Source organism: Chelonoidis abingdonii, chromosome 4 (assembly GCF_003597395.2).
Source record: "Chelonoidis abingdonii isolate Lonesome George chromosome 4, CheloAbing_2.0, whole genome shotgun sequence".
Taxonomy (NCBI): Eukaryota; Metazoa; Chordata; order Testudines; family Testudinidae; genus Chelonoidis; species Chelonoidis abingdonii.
Window position 1 is genome coordinate 110804913 of NC_133772.1, and position 25742 is coordinate 110830654.

General features: G+C 47.5%; 1 protein-coding gene across 4 annotated transcripts in view; it reads left to right on the forward strand.

The window, feature by feature from the left end:
• The first annotated feature begins 636 nt into the window (after positions 1–636).
• The window catches only part of FLVCR2 (FLVCR choline and putative heme transporter 2), a 56937-nt gene continuing 31831 nt past the window's right edge, over positions 637–25742 (forward strand). For 3 of the 4 annotated variants that reach the window (XR_004376712.2, XR_004376711.2, XM_032802014.1), the window contains exons 1-2: positions 751–1392; positions 25530–25671. Coding sequence is in view for 2 of the 4 variants with exons in the window: in XM_032802014.1 (XP_032657905.1) it covers positions 751–1392; positions 25530–25671 (784 nt within the window). In the remaining 2 variants the exon portion in view is untranslated. Of the gene's footprint in view, positions 1393–25529; positions 25672–25742 lie in introns of all 4 variants that reach the window. The other variant, XM_032802015.2, reaches the window with a different exon arrangement.

Consider the following 25742-nt stretch of genomic DNA (forward strand, 5'->3'; position numbering starts at 1 on the left):
TCTGGATTGGAGAAGGGAGGGTTTTGTAGGATTTTTTTTTAATCGCAATCAGTGTAAGCAGCTGGCAAAGCTGAGCCCCAGGCTTCACTGCCCTGCACTGCAATGGGTTGGGTTGTGCTGCCCATTACTGTTGAAGTAGTTTTATCGGTGGGTTGTGTATCTCTAGCAGTGTCTTTCCAGAGCCTTCCTTTGACTTGCCACCTTAGCCAGCCTGCAGCCCCCGATCCCGATGGGTTTATTATGGACCCCAGGATGTGACCCTTGGGGCCTGCGCAACTTCCCCACGTCTCTGGGACCAAACTTCAGGTCCTTCAGGTTCTGCGGACTTTTCCCGGGAGTGTCCGGTGGGGCGCGGCTAGGAGAGTGAGGGGACCCTGTAGAGCCCGGTGCTGCAGGCGCAGCCTCCGCTGCAGAAGCTCGTCCCGCGGGTCACCAGTGCGGAGTCAATGGCGCACGGGAAGGCGTGGCATGGCTTCCATGGCAACGGAGGGGCGGGGCGCAGCAGGGATAATCTCAGCCAGTCAACGTAGAGGGACGAGGGCTCGTTGGTCAGGTAGCCAATCACAGCACCGATCAGTGAGACAATTAGCGCGACGTGTCCCGTGGAACGGCGTTCTGCTGACAGTGACAGTTTCAGAGAAGTGAGGGGGAGGGAACCAGCCGGGCGCAGGGCACCGGGGTGCGGGCGCGGGGCAGAGACCGGCGACCCCATAAGGCGCGGGGTGGGGGCAGGAAGGGGCAGGGCACACGATGCGGTACAGCGCTGCGCAGGGGATGGGGAGCCCGTGTTGCCCGGCGTTTTCCCGGGGGGCCGGAGTGAGCGGGGGGCCGGAGCCGGGCGAGAAGGGGCTGGCGTATCAAGAGACGCCTGAGCTCTTGGAGGGGGTGAAGCCAGTGCCTGGGTCAGTGGAAGCCGAGACCCCCAATGGGCCTGCCCCCGTGGGGGACCCCGAAGTGCGCCTGTCCCTGCGTCGCTGGGCCGTGGTGCTGCTGTTCAGCTGCTACTCGCTCTGCAATGCCTTCCAGTGGATCCAGTACGGCAGCATCAACAACATCTTCGTGCACTTCTACAGCATGAGCACCTTCGCCATCGACTGGCTCTCCATGTGCTACATGCTCACCTACATCCCCCTTCTTTTCCCTGTGGCCTGGCTGCTGGACAAGAGGGGCCTGCGCCTCATCGCCCTCGCCGGTTCAGCCTTCAACTGTCTAGGCGCCTGGGTGAAGCTGGGCAGCATGAAGCCGCACCTCTTCCCTGTCACCGTCCTGGGGCAGGTCATCTGCTCGGTGGCACAGGTCTTCATTCTGGGCATGCCCTCGCGCATCGCCTCCGTCTGGTTCGGGTCCCATGAGGTCTCTACTGCCTGCTCCATTGCTGTCTTTGGGAACCAGGTAACCTGGGAACTAGGCCTCTCATTCCTAAATGCTTGGAACCTATTGTGTCCCCATTAAAATTGGGGGTGGAGAAGTAATGAAACTCACAGGTGACACTAAATTGGGAAAGGCTGCAACCTCCACTAAGGACAGAGAAATACGGAGAGATCTGGTGACATTAGAAATAACAGGCAGAGAGTCATCTGGGGAAAATATGGTTTATATATTTGGTAGGAAATAAACATAGCTTGGCTATAACATTGCTAGAGAGAAACATAACTCTGCTAATCCTAAAGAGGGAGAGGGATTTTTGAACATGGCACATGAGGGTGTCATTAGAAAGAACAGATTCTGGGCTGTATTGGGCTGTGATATTGTTTCCCAGGGAAAGAAACGGGAGCCCTATTGCTTGGGATATTTAAAATTAGACTGGAAAAAAGCTAGAAAATGCGTCAAAGGGCGCAGTCATGTGTTAGGCCTTATCTCATAGCTCTGCCTCTGATTTTTCTACTTCTGGTTTTGTTGATCCATAGTAAGGCAATGAGCTTCCCCAATAAGACATGCTAGACAGAGACTTTGCTTCTTTGCACAGGGATGGACCAACTCTTCTAAGGCAGGTCAGTGAGGTGGTCGTGAATGACATTCCTGCAAGCTGTAACGTTGTTCACGTTGAGCCGGGTCACCCTTGAAAAGAGAATATTTTTTTCTAACTTCTGAAACGAGATCTGGGAAATCACTTCTTGATATTTGCACCCGAATGCCTCACTGATGCACATTGCATGAAATAAATGCACTAGTAACAGTACAACATAGCTTTGGAAGGCAATTCATGCTGTATGAATATTAAAAGCAGAGGATCACTAAAACCAAACACAAACTATTGGACTGGCACATGTCTTCAGTGGCTAGGCAGTGTCCCAGATCTGCTAGTTCAGACCATGGGTGTGGTGCAATATGAATCGTTTGACATTCAGTCTGCTTTAATATATATGAATATGAATATTTTGCCACTGCCTCATACACAGAACTATATAATGTCCTTCCTGCCCAGTAGGAGTGTGTCATGGGTTTGAGAAGGAAGCTGGGTGTGTGGGTGACTCCTGTCTAGCTGGCACACCACATAGTGCCACGGAAACATGTAGAACATTAAATGATGAGTCCTACCCCCCCCAACCTGTTTTACTGCCTCTGCTGGAATTGCATCCAGTCTGGATACTACTAAGTCATCCCTGCTGAATATGCCTTACTCCTGGGATTCAGCGTTACTTCTGAAGAGCAAATCAGTGAATGAATCTGATTGCACCACAGTTCAGGTATAATTTAAAAAAAAGTTCCAGTAGAGAGAGTCGAATTCTCCTCCCTTGGACCCATTCACAGGGTCTCACCTGACTTTTCACTTCCAATGCCATAATCTGATCACTGTTAAATCAAACACTGTCTATAGACTCAGGGGAGTTTCCAGAAACAATGTAATTACTTCCAGCAAAGGCCCATCAGATTCATTTGTTTGCCCAGTGCTGCTTGCTCCCACTTTACTTTTCATAAAGCATTTTTGTCCAAATGGGGAAATGAATAGATTTCCCCATTCTTTTCCCTGCAGATACACACAGTCCTGGGACATAGCACAGGGCTTATTTCAGATGGATCTTTATGGGATCTCCTTATTAAAATATTGGTGGCAATTCACTAGCCATAAGCCCAAAAGATCAGCATGTAATGATTTTTCCTGAGGCTCTATGTCCCAGAGGAAGAAGATAGGGAGAGCAGAGTTTGCAGAGGGCTTCTTAATAGCCTTCTACTGAATTCTTCAAGCAGTGTAAGAAGAATGAACATGCTTCAGAGCTGCCATGCTCTGTGGAGGGATCTCTGCTGAGATCCTGACAATGTCACCTGTAATCTGTAGCTGACTTGATACGTGGAGTTCCACAGTGACCCTCGCTCAGCCGAGCCGTGTGTGTGCAGGGGCACCCAGCCAGGATTTATCATTTTCCCTGCAGTATATTTATTTATCAGCTGATCAAAGATCGGACTGGTTGTTCTGACCCAGCATGTGTGACAGGTGCTCTAAATTGGTTTTGGTCTTTTAATGCCAAGAGGAGAATCTCAATCTCACTCTTCATTCCAGCTGGGAACACATGCTCTGGCAAAAAAAGATAGCAGTAGGAGCATTGTTCTAAGAGTTCAGAGACTGAAGGAATAAGGGGCTGCTGGAACAGGGACCCATGTTCCATGTATTTGAAAAATCTGTTTTGCACACTGTAAGGGCTGAACAAACTTATTCCTTGAGACCCAGGTGACTGAGCTGTTGGACTGAGTCTTTCTCTAAATACCATTAGCACCCAGATACCACAGTGGTGAGCGCAGGAGAAATATTTAGCTTGCTAGTGAGATTGTTTCCTTGTAAGTTCTGAAAGTCCTCCAGGATTACACTGATCATCAGTCAGGAGCCATAGAAAGAAATCTGATAACGAACTGTTCCTCCTGACAGTCTGGGCTGCTCATTTTCACCCTTGGTTAAACCACTGAACTGCTGAGCTGTGACCAGGTTTATTTGCTCCCATTGGGCTTGCTGGCAGCTCCAGTTATTTTATCTGCTTGTTATGTGGAGTGCAAGGGGCACAAGATGAGCTGTTGCCAAGAGGGAGGGTATAATCGGAGCTCTGTGTTTTTTGCTAATGCTAAATAAAATGAAGAAACATTAAAAAACCCATAAGATGAAATACCCCACAGCAGCGGCTCCTGTCTCAAGGGACTGAGCCTGTTTCCTGGCTCTGGCTGTTGTGTTCTGGTACACGGTCATAGCATTTCTCAGGTTTGTCTGGCCCGTGATGAGGTAGCTCACTGGTCCAAATATGAGTGAGTGGCATTGTGACCAAGTACATGGGGTAACAGCCCCATTCACTCAGATTTGTCCTGTCCAGTCCCCCCATCATCACTGCAGAGGAACAACTGGGCCAAACCTGAGTAGCACTGTGACCCCAAGGTGGGAAGCTGAGCCCAGCACCCAGGACAGGAGACACTGCTGCTGGATGAGCGTGGGATGGGCTCGCTCTGCAACCCGCCTGCAGAGCCTTCCTTCTTCCCTGGGGCAGAACGCAACACCCTCTACCATTCCCCCTAGGGTCTCCTGCCTCCCTGGGGACAGGACTCGACACCCCTCCCCACTCCCTGGGTCTCCCACCTTCCTGGGGGCTGGACTTGAGCTGTGGAGCTGGGGGAATAGATAAGATGAAATAACAAGCAATTCCTGAAAACAAAACAATTGTAGAAAATCAAAAGAATTTCAGAGGGTTCTAATGTGCAATCCTCTCTCTTTCTGTTAGCGTAAGGTGAGAGCATCTGTGTTTCAATGATTCCTCTTTCCTGCTGCCACCTCTGGAGTCTGCTTCTATATCAGACTGGGGTTGGACCTTGCTTCTGGTTCTTGCCCTGCCACTCAGGTCATGCATGTTCTGACATCAGGGAAAGACACACCTGATGGGTCTGAAGTAAGGACGCTGCAGAAGAGTGCGTCTATCTGTGGGAAGATTTTTCCTCTGCCCTTATTCTGTCCCTTATGAGTAGTTGAAGACATTGATGTGGATGGGTAGGTGTGACGCTTTGTACCTCAGGGGAACACTCAGCACTCCCATATTAATCCTCGTAAAATGATTGTGTGATATCCAATGCAAAGTTTGTCATGCCAGGTGTCTTCGGAAGGCTTATGATGCACTGAGCATTGTTTTTATAGTGATGTTATAGTAATTGTTGTTCCAGTAATGTTATAGTTTGTAATTTCATGTATATAGTTATGAGGTTGAAAAGGTGTCTTCATGGCTTAAAATAAGCCCAGGCAAAAACTCTCCAGAAGCAGAGGGGTAGTTCATACCTCATCAGGGCATGTATGGGACAAACCCATCCCAGCCTCACAGGAACAAAGGACGCTGTCCTAGGCAACAACAAAGGGTCTGTTGGACTCTTGAGTGAGTCACCCCCCTTCCTTTGGTCAGTTTGGGACTGTAATAAGGTAATGCCCACCTGAAGGGCAGGGGCAAAGCCAAGAGGAATGAAAGGACATGATAAAAAGGAGAGACGTTTGCCATGCTCTTCCTCTGTCTTCCACCTCCATCTACAGACATCACTTCCAAGTGGCTGATGCGCTGATCAAAGGGAAGAGCCTGGCTGTAGGGCAACCAGCCAGCCTGAAGTGAGAAGGATCTACGTTTGTAATGCCATTAAAAGCGTTAAGATCAGCTTAGAATGCATTTTGGTTTTATTTCATTTGACCAAATCCGACCTATTGTGCTTTGACTTATAATCATTTAAAATCTATCTTTGTAGTTAATAAATCTGTTTGTTTATTCTACCTGAAGCAGTGCGTTTGAAGCGTGTTAGAGACTCCCCTTGGTTTAACAAGCCTGGTGCATATAAATTTTTTTGTTAAATTGACAAACTCATATAAGCTTGCAGCATCCAGCAAACATAACTGGACACTGCAAGACGGAGGTTCCTAGGGTTGTGTCTGGGACCAGATATTGGCTAGTGTCATTTGGTTGCACAATCCAAGGAGCAGCTTACGTGCCAGAGGCTGTGCGCGAACAGCCCAGGAGTGGAGGTTCTCACAGCAGAGCATGGGAAAGCTGGCTCCCAGAGTCAAGGCTTGGAGTGACCTAGCAGATCACCAGTACGGATAACACCAGGGGAACATCGCAGTTGGAAGGAGCGTTTTTGGCTCTGGGAAGAAGGCAGCCACTTGATGTGTTCTTAGGTGGAGTCACTGTGCTGGCTCTGAGGAGACTGGACTGCACTGCAACTGGTGTTCTAGGGCTTCCAAGGTGGAAGCTGCCGGGGAAAAGGAGGATTTTTGTGTATTAGGGAAGAATCCCAGCCCCATTCTAAGTAGCTGGGCTGTAACATCCCAGTCTCACAGATCAGTTGCTTCTATACAGGGTAACTTCACAGCACTGTTTGTACCATGCCTACAACTCTGCTTAATGTCTCACTGCACAGATGCATCTTTCCCTAAGAATTTTCACTGCAGAATAGTGCATTCCACTAAAAGCCTGATAAATGGCCAGGATCCCATGCTGTGGGTTTCTGCTCCTTCAAGCAACCTACTAGTCATCGTCATTTTTCTCCACCAGCTCAGCAGCTCCCGCCTTCTAAATGAGGTCTGATTTGATGTGGGCAGAATAGGGGGGTGGTTAATTGGGAAGTGAGACAGACTTCCCTTCCCTCCAGAACACAGGCACTAACTTTTATTTTTCCTAGTGGGTGCTCTACCCCTGCTCCGCTCTGAGGCCCCACCCCCACTCCACCCCCTCTTCCGAAGCCTCCTACCCACCCACCGCTCGCTGTTTTCTGCCCTCACCCAAGTGCCTCCTACCAGCTGCTGAACAGCTGTGTCAGGGAGTGCTCAGCACCCACCAATTTTTTTTGGTGGGTGCTTTAGCCCCGGAGTCAGCACTTATGCACCAGAGTCTGTGCCAGACTTCCTCATGGATTACATCCATTAGAGCAAGTATGGCTTTAATGTGGGACCACAAAGGGGCAGGAGGTGGCCTGAGTGACATACGCAACCCTCTCTGGCAGCCACGCTTCCAGATTCTGCAGGAGGGTAGGGGGTCAGAGCACTCGGATTAGAGAACACTCTAATGAGCACTTGTACATTCTTGTATCTAATTTGCAGGGAGTGTCTGGGCCCACATAGGAGGGTGTGTCAGGGCCAGGCAAAGATGTGGCTTCTCCAGAAATGTTTAGATGTCTATAAACAGTCTAGGCATTGGAGCCTGAGATGAAGCTTCCTTTGTATTTCGTCTGACTTGCTACTCCCAGCCTCAGACAGAGCCACAGCTGACTTTCTGGTCTGCTGAGGAGCTCTCTGAATGGCTGCAGTATTTCTTTTGGGGAGTGGAGGGACTGCCCCAAGCCTCTTAGGGTACGTCTACACTACGGGATTATTCTGATTTTACATAAACCGGTTTTGTAAAACAGATTGTATAAAGTCGAGCGCACGCGGTCACACTAACCACATTAATTCGATGGTGTGCGTCCATGGTCCGAGGCTAGCGTCGATTTCTGGAGTGTTGCACTGTGAGTAGCTATCCCATACTTATCCCATAGTTCCTGCAGTCTCCCCCGCCCCTTGGAATTCTGGGTTGAGAGCCCAGTGCCTGATGGCAAAAATCATTGTCGTGGGTGCTTCTGGGTACAGCTTCACCCCTCCCTTCGTGAAAGCAGCAGACAGCCATTTCGCGCCTTTTTTCCATGGACCCTGCTCAGATCAATACCGCAATCATGGACATTGTAAACACCTCGCACATTCTCGTGCAGTCTATGCTGAACCGGGATCTGCAAAGCCAAGCGAGGAGGAGGAGGCAGTTACGGCAGCGCGGCGACGAGAGTGATGAGGACATGGACATAGAATTATCTCAATCTGCGGCCCCTGCGCTTTGGCGATCCTGCTGGTAATGGGACAGGTTCTAGCCATTGAACGCTGATTTTGGGCCCGGGAAACAAGCACAGACTGGTGGGACCGCATAGTTTGCAGGTGTGGGACGATTCGCAGTGGCTGTGAAACTTTCGCATGTGTAAGGGCACTTTCATGGAACTTTGTGACTTACTTTCCCCTGCCCTGAAATGCCATAATACCAAGATGAGAGCAGCCCTCACAGTGGAGAAGCGAGTGGCAATAGCCCTCTGGAAGCTTGCAATGCCAGACAGCAACCGGTCAGTCGGGAATCAATTTGGACTGGGAAAATCTACTGTGGGGGCTGCTGATGCAAGTAGCCAAAGCAATCATTAAGCTGCTGCTACGAAAGGTTGTGACTCTGGGGAAATGTGCAGGTCATAGTGGATGGCTTTGCTGCAATGGGATTCCCTAACTGGTGGGGGCGATAGATGGAACCCATATCCCTATCTTGGCACCGGAGCACCAGGGCACCCAGTACGTAAACCGCAAGGGTACTTTTCAATGGTGCTGCAAGCACTGGTGGATCACAAGGGACTTTTCACCAACATCCACGTGGGATGGCCAGGAAGGGTTCATGACGCTCGCATCTTCAGAAGCACTGCTCTGTTTAAACTGCTGCAGCAAGGGAATTACTTCCCAGACCAGAAAATAAACAGTTGGGGATGTTGAAATGCCTGTAGTTATCCTGGGTGACCCAGCCTACCCCTTGATGCCATGGCTCATGAAGCCATACACAGGCAGCCTGGACAGTAGTCAGGAGTTGTTCAACTACAGGCTGAGCAAGTGCAGGATGGTGGTAGAATGTGCATTTGCCATTTAAAGGCTCGCTGGCGCACATTACTGACTGGCACACAGACCTCAGCCAAACCAGTGTCCCCTTTGTATGCTGCTGCTTGCTGTGTGCTCCACAATCTCTATGTGAGAGTAAGGGGAAGACCTTTATGGCGGGTGGGAGGCTGAAGCAAATCACCTGGCCGCTGATTACGCGCAGCCAGACACCAGGGCGATTAGAAGAGCACACCATGAAGCGGTGCGCACAGAATCAAGAAGCTTTGAAAATGAGTTTCATCACGGGCCAGGTACGGTGTGACTGCTGTGTTGTTTCCCCTTCATGAACCCCCCCTCCCCTTTATTGACTCCATTCCCTGTAAGCAACCCACCCTCCCCTTCGATTACAGCTTGCTTAAGGAAATAAAGTCATTATTTGTTTAAAAATCATGTATTCATTTATTAAAAAGTCATTATAAAAAGAGGCAGAGAACTGACAAGGTATCCCAGGTGTGGTTTGGGAGGAGGATAGGAGGGAAGGAAAAGGCCTAAACACATTTCAAATGTAATGACAGCCTTTTGGTTGGACTGTCCACGGGGGTGGAGTGGGCGGGTGCATGAAAGCCTTCCCCCACGAGTTCTTACACGTCTGGGTGAGGAAGATATGGAACATGGTGAGTGGTGGAGGTGGTTACACAGGGCTGCAGCGGCACTCTGTGACCCCGCTGCTCTTCCTGAAGCTCCACCAGACGTCGGAGGATATCAGTTTTGATCACGCAGCAGCTCCAGCGTTGCATCCCGCCACCGCTGTCTTCCTGCCTACATCTCTGATCTTCCTGCCGCCACCTCTCATCTCTCGCGATCTCTCCTATCCTCTCACGTTCGTCCCTCCTATCCTCACGTTGGTCCCTCCTGTCCTCACGTTTACTGGCATCTTTCCTGTACTTTGCTACCACGTCCTTCCACTCATTCAGATGAGCTCTTTCATTGCGGGTTTCATTCCATGAGCTCTTTTCCGAGAACATTTCGTCTCGCGTCTTTTTTCCTCCCGCCTTATCTGAGCTAGCCTTCGGGATGGAGTAGGGAGGCTTGAAAAATTTGCAGCTGCATGAGGGAGGGAAAAAGGGAGAGAAGTATTTAAAAAGATACATTTTACAGAACAATGGTAGTTATACTCTTTCACAGTGAACAACACTATTCACCTTACATAGCACATGTGATTTCACTACAAGGTCGCATTTTGCATCTTAATATTGAGTGCCTGTGGCTCTGGTGTTACAGATCTCACAGACGCAGGTCCGGGCATCAGAATTCAGCTTGCATGTGGCCATGGTAAGCCATTGTCTTTCGGCTTCTCAGCCTTCATATATACACAGTGCCCTCTGATGCTTCTTTCCTGTTAACATGCAGCAGCAGAAGCCAACCGCACCCCCCCACCATCCAATTCTCTAGGATGATTGCTTTACCCCTCCCCCCACTGCATGGCTGGTATCATGGAAGATCACTGCTAATCACCCCCTTTCCCCCCCACCGCGTGGCTGGTAGCTGGGAAGATTTCTGCTAGCCAAACGCAAAAAAAGCTCAGCGCTATCCTTCCTCCTCCCTCCCCTGCTTGGCTACGTGCAAGGAAGGATTTCTTTTAAGCAACAGCAAAACTAGGAAAATGGCCATCTCTGTCCCCTTAATTAAATTCCTGAATTTCAACCAGGTTACCATGAACGATATCACTCTGCTGAGGATAACACAGCGAGATAAAGAACGGATGTTTCTTGAATGCCAGCAATCACCGGGACCATACGCAGCTATGCTTTGTCATGCAATGATACCCGATTACTTGCTACATGCATGGCGTGGTAAAGTGTCCTACCATGGTGGACGGATAAGGCTGCCTTGCCCAGAAACCTTCTGCAAAGGCTTTTGGAGTACCTCCAGGGAGCGCTTCATGGAGATGTCCCTGGAGGATTTCCGCTCCATCCCAGACATGTTAACAAACTTTTCCAGTAACTTTACTGGCCGCGAATGCATCCCAAGCCCTCATGGCAATCAATCATTAAAAAATGCTTGCTTTTAAACCATGTTTTATATTTACAAAGGTACACTCACCAGAGGTCGCTTCCATGGCTTCACTGTCTGGGCTAGTGGCTTGGGAGGGCTGGGAGGGTATTTCATCTGGGTCACAAAAAGCTCCTGGCTGTTGGGGCTAACAGAGTGCTGTGTGCTCTGCTGCAAGGTTGTCCTCCTCTCTCCTCCTCTCTCCTTCATCTTCCCCCTCCGCAGAATCCTCAGCCATGGTTGAGATTACAAACCCCACCTCGGAATCCACGGACAGGGGTGGGTAGTGGTGGCAGACCCCCTAAATTGCATGCAGCTCAGCGTAGAAGCGGCATGTTTTTGGCCCTGACCTGGACCTTCTTTGCTTCTTTGGTTTTCTGGTAGGCTTGTCTGAGCTCCTTAACTTTCACTCTGCACTGCACTGAGTCCCTGGTGTGGCCTTTTTCCATCATAGCCTTGGAAATTTTTTCAAATATTTTTTTCATTTTGTCTTTTGGAACAGAGTTCTGTTAGCACAGAATCCTCTCCCCATATAGGATCAGATCTAGTACCTCCCGTGCGGTCCATGCTGGAGCTCTTTTTCGATTCTCAGGAGACTGCATTGCTACTTGTGCTGATGAGCTCTGCGTGGTCACCTGTGCTGATCAGAGCTCCACGCTGGCCAAACAGGAAATGAAATTCAAAAGTTCGCGGGGCTTTTCCTGTATACCTGGCCAGTGCATCTGAGTTCAGATTGCTGTCCAGAGTGGTCACAGTGGTGCACTGTAGGATACCGCCCGGAGGCCTATACCGTCGATTTGCGGCCACACTAACCCTAATCCGATATGGTAATACCGATTTCAGCGCTACTCCTCTTGTCAGGGAGGAGTACAGAAACCGATGTAAAGAGCCCTTTATATTGATATAAAGGGCCTCGTAGTGTGGACGGGTGCGGCGTTAAATCGGTTTAACGCTGCTAAAGTTGGTTTAAACGCGTAGTGTAGACCAGGCCTTAGACATTAGTACTGTTTTCTCCCTGTGTAGCTATAGTGAGTCTTTGAAAGTGATGCATTCCTCACCCTTTCCCCAAAGAGTGAGCATCTACTTGCTGACCCTCTCAGCATCTGCTGCCTAGCCAAAAACTGCTCTCAAATCTCACTTCCTCCCCACATCCCCGTTCGCTGGCTCTGCTCTAATGCTGGGATGTTGCTGCATCATGTTGCTGCTGTTATAAACTGGGAGAAGGGAAGGTGCATCCCTGACTCAGCTGGATCAAAGGCAAATACAGCAGAAGTGGAACTGAGAGGCCCAGAGTGACTGGCACAGAGCAAGGGGCTCTATTCTATATCAGCAAGGTCACAAGAAGCAGAAGTGTGATGGAGCAGGAGCCAGGGAGTTTATTCTATTCCCAGGAGAGCTCTGGCTTTTGAGATATAAGGTTTGATGTTTCTTTTCCAGTGATGGTGAAAATACACAAGAACCATGAGCCCTAGCTTTTCATCTCATGGGGCCTGAGTTCAAGTGCTGTCTTTGTTCATAAAAAAGAAAGGAAATTGGTTCAATTTTGTTTAAATTTTTCCTCCTCCTAAAGCACCACACAACGTAGATGATTATTAGTCACTCTGTGAGAAGTCTAGCAGGGGAGTGCCATGGGATAGAGGAGAGCTGAGATGTGTTGGCAGAGGAGTATAAGGGCCCAGATCTAGAATAACAGGCATGGACTGAGTTGTGCCAGCAGAACTTTTGGATGCATCTTGCACCTGACCTGCATGTACTTACTATGCTTGGATCTGGCAAATGCTCCACACTCCTATTCAAATCTCAAGCCTATTGTCGAACCCTAGGATCCCAGCAGGCAGCTGGGACTCCTTTCTCTACTTGAAATGATTTAGCTACTGGAACTGAAGTTTCTGATGCAGGTGAATTTTTCTATGGAGTGAGCCAACGAAACTTGACAAAGCCAGAGATGTTTTTCTGCTCTAGGATGCAGCATTCAGTTGGCCTGTAAACTCTGAAACCCTAGAGAGGCCACCAGACCTTTTCCATCTGTGCTTACTGAGTGTTTTGAATGATTAACTATAGGAGAGCAATAGGAACCATTTGTTGCACCATCTTACGGCTTCCTGTTAATTCAGAGCAATTTAACTAGAGTTTGTCTGGCTCATTTGTGGTCAGTTTGCCAAACTTGAGAATCCATGGCCTCTTGTTGCTGTGGTGATACGTGCACTGGAAACACACAGAGAGATCTGGGAGGTGACTGATTGGATATGTGGCTTAATGAGGGTGCAGAAGAGTAGAGCAGCACGATGCCTGCTTGGAATGAGTTCCCAGACAAGGCATGAAGGAAGCTGCAGAGCATTCTGGGAGGCCAGTTTCTCTGCTCTGGACTAATCTCCCTACAATAGGAAAACATTCATCTGGGAGTAGCTCTCAACCAACTTGACTCAGGAAATTTCTTTGGCAAGAGGCATTTGCAAGCTAACAGCCCATCTTGGGGGCATGATTATCTTTGGTGCCCCTTTTTAACCAGGTGATGCCTATCTACCTAATCTATATCTATTTCTTTGGTATGTGACACCCCCATCCCTCCAAAATATCAGAATCTTTCAAACATGTATCTTGCCAACACCCTGGAGAGCTAAATACCATTGTTCCCATTTTACAGATAGAGGGACTGAGACACAGACAGGGGCGGCTCTAGGGATTTTGCCGCCCCAAGCACGCTGGTCCTGCGGCTTCGGTGGACCTCCCGCAGGCGTGCCTGTGGAGGGTCCGCTGGTCCCGCGGCTTCGGACCCTCCACAGGCATGCCTGCGGGAGGTCCTCCAAAGCCGCGGGACCAGTGGACCCTCTGCAGGCAAACCACCGGAGTCAGCCTGCCTGCCGCCCTTGTGGTGCCTGCCGAGCGCCCCTGCGGCTTGCCGCCCCAAGCACGTGCTTGACGTGCTGGGGCCTGGAGCTGCCTCTGGACACAGAGAGACTTGCCCAAGATCATGAAGTGAATCTAGGGTAGATCTGGGAACAGAACCCAGCTCTGAGTCACAGTCCCGTATCTAACCACGATGACCCCTTCCTCCCCTTCTGCTCCCCAGACCCCGTCAAGTGCTGCTCTGCTTTTTGCTTTTAATCCTGCTTTTCTCCCCAGTAATGTGAAGGACATGATCTGGATTTGCATTTGTGAAGAAGCTGTGGCTATTGTGTGTTGTGCTAGAGCTTGGGATCCTAGGAACTGAGGGTAGATGTGATTTGCTTAGAACATAGTGCTGACTCCCAGCCTGTGGAACTGTCCATATGTGGTTTGGCAGCAGGACTGAACCCTTTCTCAGGAAACTGTTAGCTCCTCACTGTTTTGTCACAATGGCAGTGAAATGGCTCTCTTTCTTCTCCTCTGTGGTGATTGTAATTTGGGAGATGGTGGTAATAAAAGGATTGGTTGCCCGAATACATTCTATTTTCCCTTCCACTAGGCAACACATTCGCTTGAGCAAAGGTTGAGTAGTATTCTTACTTCAGTCAATCCAAGCACAGCCTGTCTATGCAGCCAAAACAATAGAGCTTAGCAGTGGTGGTGGAAATTGCATGTGGCTGAAACGGGTCACAACCAGGCTGAGAAACTGTTTTAGCTTAGACCAGGGCTAGAGCAAGGTGTCTTAGCAGGGCACTGGGCTGAACTGTGTTACAACCTGGTTGACCCACTATAGAATTTAGCAACAATTGTAACCTTCTGTTATTTCTGTCCTGCATATAGCGCAGACTCTGTGGGGGCTGGGAGGCTGCTGGACCGTCTTGCATGTGATCATGTTTCCTCTAACCATGCAGTTCCTATAATGTATTTGCACTATATCCAGCTTCACATAGCACAACCTACATGTGGTGCTACTGGAGCCCTGCCCTTTTCCATCTGTTTCTTTAGGGAACTGCAGAACTCTGTTTGTAAGAGTTTGACTGGTGTTGACTCCAGCAAGTGTCTCGGTTTTGAAACGTTGTCTTGAGCCACATACTCCACATGCAGGGGCTCCTTACTCACTAAATCAGCCTTTTGCAATCCTAGATCAATGCTTCTCAGAATGGGTCACATGTGTCCCCGGGGGGAGGGGGGCAAGGCAGATGGATTCCCAGATCAATGAAACTACATTTTCCCTGTTGTAAAATGTAACTGGTAATGATGAAACAATGTATTTTACACTGGCTTATATGGGCTGGAATAGAGCTACATTTCATTCTGATTGTAAAAGGGTTCTACCCTCAGCCCATAACTGAACAGACCAGATGCCCTGGATGAGATACTGCTTTGTGCCTTTAGACTGTTAGCTGTTTGGAGCAGGACTCCGTTGGTGCTAGGCGCTGCACAAAAAGAAATAATAAGAAACCTGCTCCTTGAGGGGGAAGGATAGCTCACTAGTTTGAACATTGGCCTACTTAAACCCAGGGTTGTGAGTTCAATCCTTGTGGGGGCCATTTAGGGAACTGGGGTAAAAATCTATCTGGGGGTTGGTCCTGCTTTGAGCAGGGGGTTGGACTAGATGACCTTCTGAGGTCCCTTCCAGCCCTAATATTCTATAATTTGGCCAGTTTGTGCTCCACAGATCTGAAAAATTATCTATCTCCTGATAACTAACAGTTACTATATTCAGACTTGAAACTTGATGGATTCTTTAATGTCTTGCCAGTTCTCCATATTTTATTGAGAATCCTGTGCCAGTTGGTATTTTTCTTTAATCCCCAGCTTCTGAAGCCAAGGGAGTATGAGAATCTCACCTTTTTCCCCCTCTAAGATGAAACTAAGTTTCTAAACTGCTTGGCCATGGAGAAAAGCTTGAAAATGTGACCACTTGAGCACTGGTAATCCAGAAGGCAAATAAAGACCCAAAATATGTTCATTTTAAAAAAATCATGATTTTTAAGATTATCTCATTTTTATGGGACCTGATTGATGATTTTTACATGCATTTGAACATTCTCCTGGCTCCCCTCCAAATACTGGGATAATCTTCCCCCCCACCCCCAGCAGTTGCTACTCTTATCTATAAGTTCCTTGGGGAAAATGTTAGCATTCTGGGTTAAATGCGAGGCCTTCAAATACTCTTATTGGCTCAGATCTGGGGTTGTCTGGAACCTGTTCCCAGCAATTGCATGTATGCTCCTTGTTGTGCTGCCCTGTCTGTTCCAGTGCAGAGGCTTTGCCCAAAATTTCATAGTACCTGCTGGAAGTTACTAGTCTGCCTGTAGGATAGTGACAGGTACTTCTCCCCAGAGAGTGGACACAGTGCAGCTTTTTTTGGCTTCTGAAAGACTTGTTTGAGGCACCATTGTGCACAGTTGGCTGGAATGTAGGGCTAGCATACAATGTTATCTTGGTATAAGGCACTGGCTCTATCCAACTCAACGGTTTAAAAATGAATGGAGTTTAACAACCACCAAGAGAAGCCTGCTGGTGCCCCCTGTAGTTGTAAGGCAATAGGCAGCCCTTCTGCCGGTGAGTGAGCTGGGGGGAGTGGGAGGGCCTAGCAAGTCTTTTTGTCAGTGGCCAACCCAGAGGCAGGGGGTGAGAGCAAGACACTGGAACAATTTGTACAGTGGGGGTGCTGAAAGCCATTCAACCAAACTGTAAACCTTGTATATGAGGGAAGCCATGTATTTGGTTGCTATTACTATTTCAAGCTGGGAGAGCATGCTGTGCCCCCAGCAGCCATCATTCCAGCACCCCCAGAAGAGAATATGTGTGTTAGTGGCTAATGTATTTCCAGCCCCTGGGGGAAGCTGGGTGGGAATCAGGCCAAGTCTTTAATCACTCACCTGGGAGCAGAGAGGTGGCAGGATTGCTGCCTGGCTGGTGTTATGGAGACCAGAGCCTGTATCTGTAGCTGGCTTAGAAATTCCCATTCAGAGCAACAGTGTTTTTTTTTTTGTTTGTTAGCCCTGGCCTCAAACCTTGGCTTTAAAACAGTAAAACAACAGAGCAATGTTTGCTGAACAGTAGCAACTGTGGTGTAAGGAGAGGATTTAGGGAGGGCACTGAGGGAGTGGGAATGCTCAGCTCTCTATGTGAGGGCAACAGCTGAAGAAATAATCCATATCTGACACCTGTGTAATCAGGACTGGTACCTGCTTGAAGGCTGAACAAACTGAATCATACTGCTACTTCTAGTGATACTGGCGCTCCTGATGCAGGGAGCAATCTTGGGGAAACCTGCCTTTATGGTGGGGTTGGAGTTCTACATTCCTTGCTTGGGGTGGCTGGAGCAGGCCCTGTGTGCTGAAGTATCAGTCACTGGGTACCTTGCCCTTTTTCTCAGGCCAGAGGCTTGTTCCCATTGTGCAGGACATATCCGGCTCTGAGCTCTCGCTGCCTATGTAAGGTTCAAAGCATTCATATGAATTTTGTGCTGGTGAAAGGGGCAGCACTGTGAACCCTACACTCTGAAGTTCTCTGTCCCCATAATGGGGATGGCACTTGTTGCTATGCCAGCTTTCCCCTCCCCAGCTTTGCCAATGTGACCCTTAACCCTGATGAGGAAGGATAAATGGGGTGAGGAGGAGAGGGACATTCATTATCCACAATCCATTCAGTCCTTGGTCTTTCTAATGAGACTGCCAATAAGGTTGGGTAATTGGTGTCCACTGGGAACCAGACTGAGAACCCATTAACTCATTGCATGCTAGGCTTGAGAGAAGGTTAAGTACACAACATAACACTCTTCTCGCCACATCATCTCACAATTTCAGAGGAGGATTGCATAGATTTTATTTTCTCTTCCCTTCTAGCTCTCTCCCCAGGTTTATAGTGCCCTTAAGTGAGCATGTTTGATATTTGGAGTGTTGGGGGAAACATCTTGTTTATGTTTGGAAATAATTTAATGGTGCTCTGAGAAGACACCAGTGGGAAGTACTTTGGGGAGCTGAGTATCCATGTGTACCTCCTTGTGGGAAGAGGTGAGGATCCCAATGCCTTCCAGAGAAGGCTTCTCCCAATGCTTCGCAAACAATGTTAGCACCTGTGGTAAGCGTCTGTCCCAGATCTGGACCTTAGCGTACAAAATCTGGGTGCTTACTATGAACCTCCCCTAAGCTTATACCCAGCTTGGATCTGATATCGCTGCCACCAACCAGGATTTTTAGGGTTCCTGGTCACCCCGAGTCACCTCAACCTTTCCCTGGGGGACCCCCCCAAGACTCAGAAGTATGAGTCTACCGGCAAAAGAATGATCTCCCCTCCCTTCTCCCTCTCTCTCCGTTGTTCTGCTCTGAGCAAGCTGAGGGGATTGATGCAATCTCTTTACATTACAATACCAAGAAACTTTGTCTCCGTCTCTCCAAAGAGACAAGCCTTAAGCACCAGGGAACAGAGCTGATTCTCTCTCTCTTTCTTTCCCCGTAACTTTTTCCCGCCTGGGGACAATAGGAAAGGAACCCACAGAGCAGGGGGCTTTTTCCCCTCCCCCCCAGCCTGTCACAGATGTAACAGAGCTCCGGGCACGAAATTTCTCTCCCCTTTGCTCCTAGGAAAAGAACTCCCACAAGTTTAAAAGAAACTTTATATGAAAAAAGAAGAACTTACATATACTACACTCTGCATTAAGAAACTTAATACAGGGATATGGCTTATAAGAAATAGGCATAAACAGTCTGGTTTAAAAGATAGCCCAATTAAACCAGTCCAGCAAATCAACACCCAGGTAAATACAAATCAAAGCACATCACAGCCGATTACTTTGGTTCCTTTGTACTCACACTTGATAGTAGAATTTTGAAAGAAGATGGAGTTAGAAGAAAGCTTGTTTACTCAACAGCAGGGAAAACAAAAAGACCCGAGTTTCCAGTTCCCTCCAGACTTTAAAAAATGCCAGGTCTCTGATTGGTCCTCTGGTCAGGTGTTTGGTTCCCCCTTTTTCACCCTTTACAGGTAAAAGAAAATTAACCCTTACCTATCTACTTATGATAGCACCACACCCTGTCACGTAGATCAATCCCATCATCCTTATTTTTGCAGGAAGGGAAACTGAGGCACAGAGGCAAAGAGTCTTGTCCAAGATCTTGCAGGAAGCCTGTGGCAGAGGCAGGAATAACATATAGCTTTCCTGACTCCTGTTCTGTACTTTAGTCACAGAACCATCCTTGCCAGTGAGACACTGCAAATGGAAGATGCTTGCTAACTTATAAAATATATTTGCCCTTACTTATAAACTGGGCCCTTTGCTAACACAGGGGTTAAATCTGTAAAATGGGAATAATAATAATGGTTCTGGTGAGAGAAAGATCTTGAACAAAGCCTGTATCTGGCTAGATTATGTTTTAGACTTTTAGCAGCATATTTTGTTTTGTTTTACTTGTAACTCTTTCTCTCTTCATTTCTTGTAACTGAACTCACTTAATCCTATGTATATTTTGTTAATACATTTATTTCATTTTTACCATAAACCAACTCAGTTCTGTGTTTGAAGGGAACAGTGTATTTACCCCTAGGTAAATTTATAATCTGTGATGTGGTTTTGTCTCTTTACAGGAGAAACAAACCTTATTATTTCTCTGAGCTCTTTACAAGAGGGCTTGACACTTCAGGAGACACGAGCTGGGGAAAATTCGGGACTGGGAGTGTGTGGGGTCACTCTGGAAGTAATAAACAAGGCAGGTGTAAGCTGCTGTGGGGCTGTACACAGGCTGCTGGGATCAGACCTGCTGAACCAGAGCTTTCTATCATACAGAAACTCAGGGTCTGACCTGCATGCTTGGAGGCTAGTTGTGAATAGCCCAGGGTGGGAGCTCCAGAAGCAAAAGGCACCCACATAGGGGAAGTGGTGACCCTCCCTGGGCTGGATTTGAACCCCCATACTGTGACATCCTATGTTCCAGTAAGTGTTTCTTCTGCTACCCTGGTATCTGAAAGTTAAGTGCCTGTTGTTCAGGTATTTGAATATGTTCTTTATGCTCTCATCTTTACCAAATTACAATCTCAGTTTTCTCTTCATTATCTGAAATCACCGTAGGGCATCCCTGACTGAACAAGCGAGGCGGTTACACCAAATCCCACCAATTTCATGGAGAACAGGTCTCTCCACAATGGCCTGTTAATCCCTACAATCAGTTTATTTTGTGCTTTTTATGGCTAATGACTCTAGCTTCACAGACTCCAACCTGCCCCCTCAGCACAGTAACATGCCACATAGCTACAGTATTTCATGAGATTCAGAAAAATTCTGGTGTAATGACACTGTCTCTGCATCATGCTCCTGCCACACTCCTGCCCCACCCAAACCAACCTAGCGCCTAGTCCTAGAAGCCCCTTCACAGGGGCAGGCAAGTTGTCTTTGGGCCCCCACCCCTTCCCAGACAGGATCTGTGAGCTCCCTCCCAGAGACAGCTCCTTTGTTTTATCTCAGATTCAATGAAAGGAAAAAAAGATAAGGGGCTAAAGCTGCTTCTTTCTCTCATCACCAATTTATTCTCACTTGTATTTCTGGTAGGGGAAGATAAGCTACAGCCAACCCAGCTCTGTCCATTCACAGAAGAGGAGGGAAAGCAATGCTCCTAAACTTAGTTATAGCTCAGCCCCTGTGGTGGACTGTAGACTCATACACAGACCCAAAAGTCCTCATGCCTCAGCTGGTAGTTGAACACCAATAACTGGCTGCTTCCAAAAGCTCCAGGTTTTCCTTTATTTCAAATAAACTCATGTGAAAAGGTGCAAGTGTCATTTTTTTACAGCTAAAACATTTCCAGCCAGACAGGAGGGACTGCCAGCATAGACACATCAACAGGTGACTACATGGCTCCCAGGAGAACCAGGTATCATAGCTTCCTACTCAGATTTGAACCTTAGCTTTCATAAACTGAGAAGCTAGCATGAACCCTCTAAGCTTAATTACCAGCTTAGATCTGATATCGCTGCCACCAGCCAGGAATTTCCAGGGCCTGACTCCTCTTGGATCTCCCAAAACCTTCTCGGGGACCCAAGACTCAGAATCTCCTGAGTCGTCTCACCAGAAGGAAACAGTCCTCCCCTTGTCGTCCTCTTCTATCTCATCCCAGGCTCCCCCTCCCTTGGGTTATTCCTAGGGCGATATTCGTACTTAAACTCCTTGAATGCAAATACAGAGAGGAATTACCTTCCCCCCTCATTTTTCCCCTTGAAGGTATGCCATTGACAAACCTGGATGCAAGAAACTACAGGATTCCCCCTCTTCTCCTGTAGCCTTAACGTAGAGAAAACTCAAACAGGTTTTAAAAAGAAAAAAAAAAGACACAACATATTCTCTGCTCAGCCGTGACAATACAGGGTCAATTACTGAAAAGAAAAATATTGGAACTAAACAGCCTTAGTCTCAAATAAATAGTCCAATTTAAACTTCCCAGCAAACTGCACAAGGAATATACAAAAAATCAAAACAGCCCTATTGTTCTTCTAACTTTGTATTACAACTGGGAAACAGAAGATTAGAAGGACTGGAAATAGATCCTCTCATAGCTGAGAGAGCACGGAACAGACAAAGACCCAAAACCAAGAAACACCCACAAATTCCCTCCCTTAAGCTTTGAAAAATTCAGTTTTCTGCTTGGTCCTCTTGTCAGGTGTTTGGTTCCCTTTGTTAACCCTTTACAGGTAAAAGAAACATTAACCCTTAGCTATCTATTTATGACACCAGAAACTGACGCACTTAAAAACACAGGCATGGGAGCTGCCCATCTCTTCAGACCAGGTCCTGTCCTTCCCCTTTTCTCTCAGCCTTGTCACTGCAACTGCTGGAGGGGTCACTAGATCTCCCATTCTTCTCTGGGGATGGATTGGATTCCATGGACCTCTTGTTGGCTTAATAAATTACTCCTAGGGGAATTCTGCACCAGTCATCATTCTTAGTCAGCTATGGCTGACTTTCTATCAGTCATGACCTTCCACAAAAGTAAAGGTGCTGGCTTACTTTGTCTTAGATGAAAGATCTTTGTTTCTCTGATTACATGCTTCTCACCTGTATTCAGTTCCAGAGACTTCAACCACCACTTGGTTAAAGGACCACATCTTTTTTGGCTTGCAAGAACTCGGGCCCCTTGTGTCTGTCTAGTGATGGATGCCTAAAATGGTTTTCTGTCCTTGCTTATATCTCCCAAAGTTCAATATCTTTGCTTCAAGAGACAAGGTGAGTGAGGTAATATCTTTTATTGAACCAATCAGTTAATTCAGTTGCTTATCACTTAAGGTTCAGCACCCTGTATTTCTAGACCTGTAAACCTCTGAATGGATTCTTCTGACAAGTAAAACCCAGACCAAGCTTCTCTCTCCTGCTGAGTAGACACCATGCTGTCTTCTCCCCTACTTGTTAGTGTGAGGTTTGCCTCCACACCTTGTTAGCTTGATGGGTCTGTTTACTGCTTATATGTGAACAGAGGTAAATACACACTTTTGTTATAATTCCAGAATATATTAATAACTCTTAATAGCCATTGCATACATATATCACGCAGGAATATTAATGATCAGTGAGTTATCAGTTTTCAAATGATACCTCACAAAGCACATTTTGTACAATGATTATTATAGTACCATTGTAGGTTGTGCTTAGTGTCACTAAGTGCTTTGTTTTTTACTAAATGTGGAAAGATAGGAATTGCCACACTTGATAGGACCAGGGATCCATCTAGTGCAGTGTCCTGTCTCTGACAGTGGTAATACCAGATGCTTCAGGTTCAAGAAACCCCACTGGTGGACACAACTTACTCATAGAAGTTTCCTCCTAACTCTCTTTAGTGGTTGAGTTGTGCTCTGAAACATGACATTTGTGCACCTTGTGTGTGTATTGTTTTAATCCTGCCTAATGCAACAGAATGGCAGGGTTGGTTCCTTTTTATTAGTCGTTCCCACTGGTTTACCTTGGTTGGCATCTCTGAAGTAAAGGTAAACCCCAAAGTAATGCCTGTTGGGAGTCCTGACCCTGGTTTACCGCAGTGCCCCCTAATAAAGATAAATTCCAGGGCAGGGCCTGACGCATGAGGAGCTTGGTCAGAAATTGTGAGGGTTAATAATTTGTAAGTTAAATGTTTCTTGCTCCAGCACTGAATGAGATAATGTCTGAAGGACAGAGCATTCTTCCCTGGCCCAGGTCTCTTCATTGCTGCATGGAGGAGGAAGAGTGCAGATATATGGTTTGGTGTATAAAGGGCAGAGACCTTTCCTTTCCTAACTGCAAGTGTTGGCAGATCAGATGTTTATCTGGAAACCTTGATGCTGCTGACACACTGTTTAAAGAAAACATATCCCCAAACACACTGATAATCATTAAAGGAATGTGAAACCTTGATGGTGAACCTTCAAAGTCTGATTAGCATGAATTACTGGGGCGTTTTATTTGTTGGAAGGCAGAGTGGACAGTTGTGTGATCTTGGACAAGTCCCTTTCCCTTCCCTTTCTGTGCATCTCCTTCATTGTCTGTAAAATGGGGATAGTGATACTAGCTGATCCCCCTTAATGGAGGACTGTGAAGATACTGAGGTCTATAGAAATGCCCACTGTTGTTACGGTGGAAGCTAAAACTTTACAGCAAAACTAATAGGTTTGTTGTGATGATCTTTCTATGATCGGGGTGGGGAAGGTCAACACTTCATAAGGTTCTCTGCACTGTGACAAGGGACTATCTAATGATGATGATAAATGCATCTCTGTATAACAGGGAAGTTGCCCTAGCTTGAATGCTCCCTCGTTTCCATATTTTTCATAGCTCCTACTTCCTCTCCCACTGTGAAGATGTGTTTGTGGATGCCCTGTTTGTCATGGTGAAGCATGAATAACTGGGGTTGGGTAGGAAGAAGGAGGTGCATTTTTCATTGCTTCTACCATTCTGGTTAATTTGATGCTGCTAAGTCACATTCAAATGCTTTAGGCTTCAGAAGAGATTTGGAAATGTGTCAGGCAAGTGTGAGAATTGCTTAAGGTGCTGCTCTGCAGCTCTTAGAAAGCCTTGTGTGTGCTTGGTCGAGCCTATCACTGCCTGGACACATCTTTTTAGCTTGAAAACGAGATAATGGAGAAACTTAGTGCAACACTGAAATGAGTAGCCAGTTCTGCCCCATATAGGGGAGTGTGGGTAAATAACCTCTCTCTGGGAACTGGCAAAAGTTGGGCTGTCCCCAGGCACTCTTTTATGATGATGTGGGGTGGGGGGGATGAAGAGCACTCACACACAAAGCTGGAGGAGTGAGTAAGTATTCTTGTTCGGAGCTGAGCCTTGGTTGCAACAAAGCTCACACAATGAAATGTGGACAAAAGAGCAGCTTTTGTAGGCAGCCACAAACATGCTGAGTGCATTTTGACTCTGCCTTTATTAGACAAGGGCTCAGGCATTTGGATCAAAACAGTGGATTTCTCTCTGTTCTTTGAGGAGGGCATGTTAGGTTGGTGTCACTATTAGTCCCAGAACTTGTGAGTACTTGGTCTACTGCTGTAAGCCTGACCTGCTGTAAGGGTAAGAGCGTCTCAGCCCTTTCCAGAAGGGGGCGCTATGGGAGGTGTCACAGCCCTAGTTAAGCTCCCCTTTCTGGACCTACCGGGCTGCTCTGTTTGAATCCCAACACACTGGGCCATGCGCTTTTAAGCCTCCCTTGGTCTAAGTAGGCTCCAGCATTGTCTCTTTCCTTGGCCTCTCTGGCACACTTCCTGGACACAGCCTGTCTGTTACCCCTTCATGGAAATGGGATCTCACCTAGAGTTACCATCTTTTCAAAAAGCAAAACTGAGACACATGCAGGAGCGCTGGATTCCCTGCTCCGCCTCTTCCCCCAGAGACTCTGCCCCCTGGCCAGGCCAGAAGCGGGAGCTGGACAGTGGTAAGAACTGCCCAGGAAGTCCAAGCTGCTATAGGGAGTCCTGGACCCTACTCTAGGTGGGGCGTCCAAGAGCAGCCCCCAGTCTGTATCCCTGCTCCCCTCCCCCGGTGATCAGTCTCCTACCAGGTGATTTGTTGCTTAGTTACCAGCCTGGCTGGGCAGAATCAAATTTTTGATTTGGCCACATTTAGCGTATTTATTGTATTGCCTATATAGACCTGTTTAGATGTCAGATTCTTTCTACTCAACTCATCCAGCCGTGCAGGTACCACTCCTGTGTCCTTTGCACATGGAGTATGAAGCAAGAACACAGTACAGGTAAGCTGAAGAATTTAAGCATACAGAGAATTCATTAGCTGAAACAGAATTTGTAAATTGTGCATCGTCAGTTTCCCCAAATTGTCACAAGGTGAAAAAGGAAATGCCTCCCTCTCCCTCTGAAACTGGCAAATTGGCAACTTATGAACCAGTATATGCCATGGGGCAGCAAATCATTTTCATAGTAATGTCAATGCCACCAAAAAAGTGACTCCATGGTCACAGGTGCTGTGCCTGTTGGACACTGAGTGTAGCCAGGCCAAAGAAGCAGATGCCTCTACTTACAGCTTTCAAAGTAGGACATCTCAGAATGGGAACAGGTGCTGAGCCTCAGCAAATACATCTTTGCATTTAGGATGTTACTGGTCTTAAGGATTTGAAACCCTTTGTGTGGTTTTTGTTGTTCACTTTCCTCTTGGGCCTAAACTTCTTAGACTGATGAGAGCCAGTGGAGAAGTTGACAGAGTTAGCAAGGCAGGTGGGGTTGGTTAGGGTGAAGCCAGTAGGATACACTTTCACACCGGTTATTTGTTGTGGATTCTGCTCAAATAGTAGTTAGTTTCTATTTTATTTTGATTGTTGGAAGACTGAGCAGGGGATTTCTGGTTTGAAGACAAACTTGGACTGGCCCTGACCAGCCTCTGACCATGCAAACACAGGTCACATCTTGGAGCTGAGTCCCTTGATGGTGGTCCTAGACTGGGGAATGGGGAGGAGATTCCCCTCACTCGCCATCTAATTCTCTCTCTCCCCCCCCTCCCCCCGATCTCTCTGCTCAGCTTGGAATTGCAATTGGTTTTGTTCTCCCTCCCGTTCTGGTTCCCAACTTGGAGGACACCGAACAGCTGGCCTATCACATCAGCATCATGTTCTTCATCACTGCAGCTGTGGCAACGGTGCTCTTCATCCTCGTCATCATTGGTAAGGAGGCGAATGTAAATGTGTGGGAGGGATGACGCTGAGAAGACCAGATTGTGTTTATGGGTCTCTGT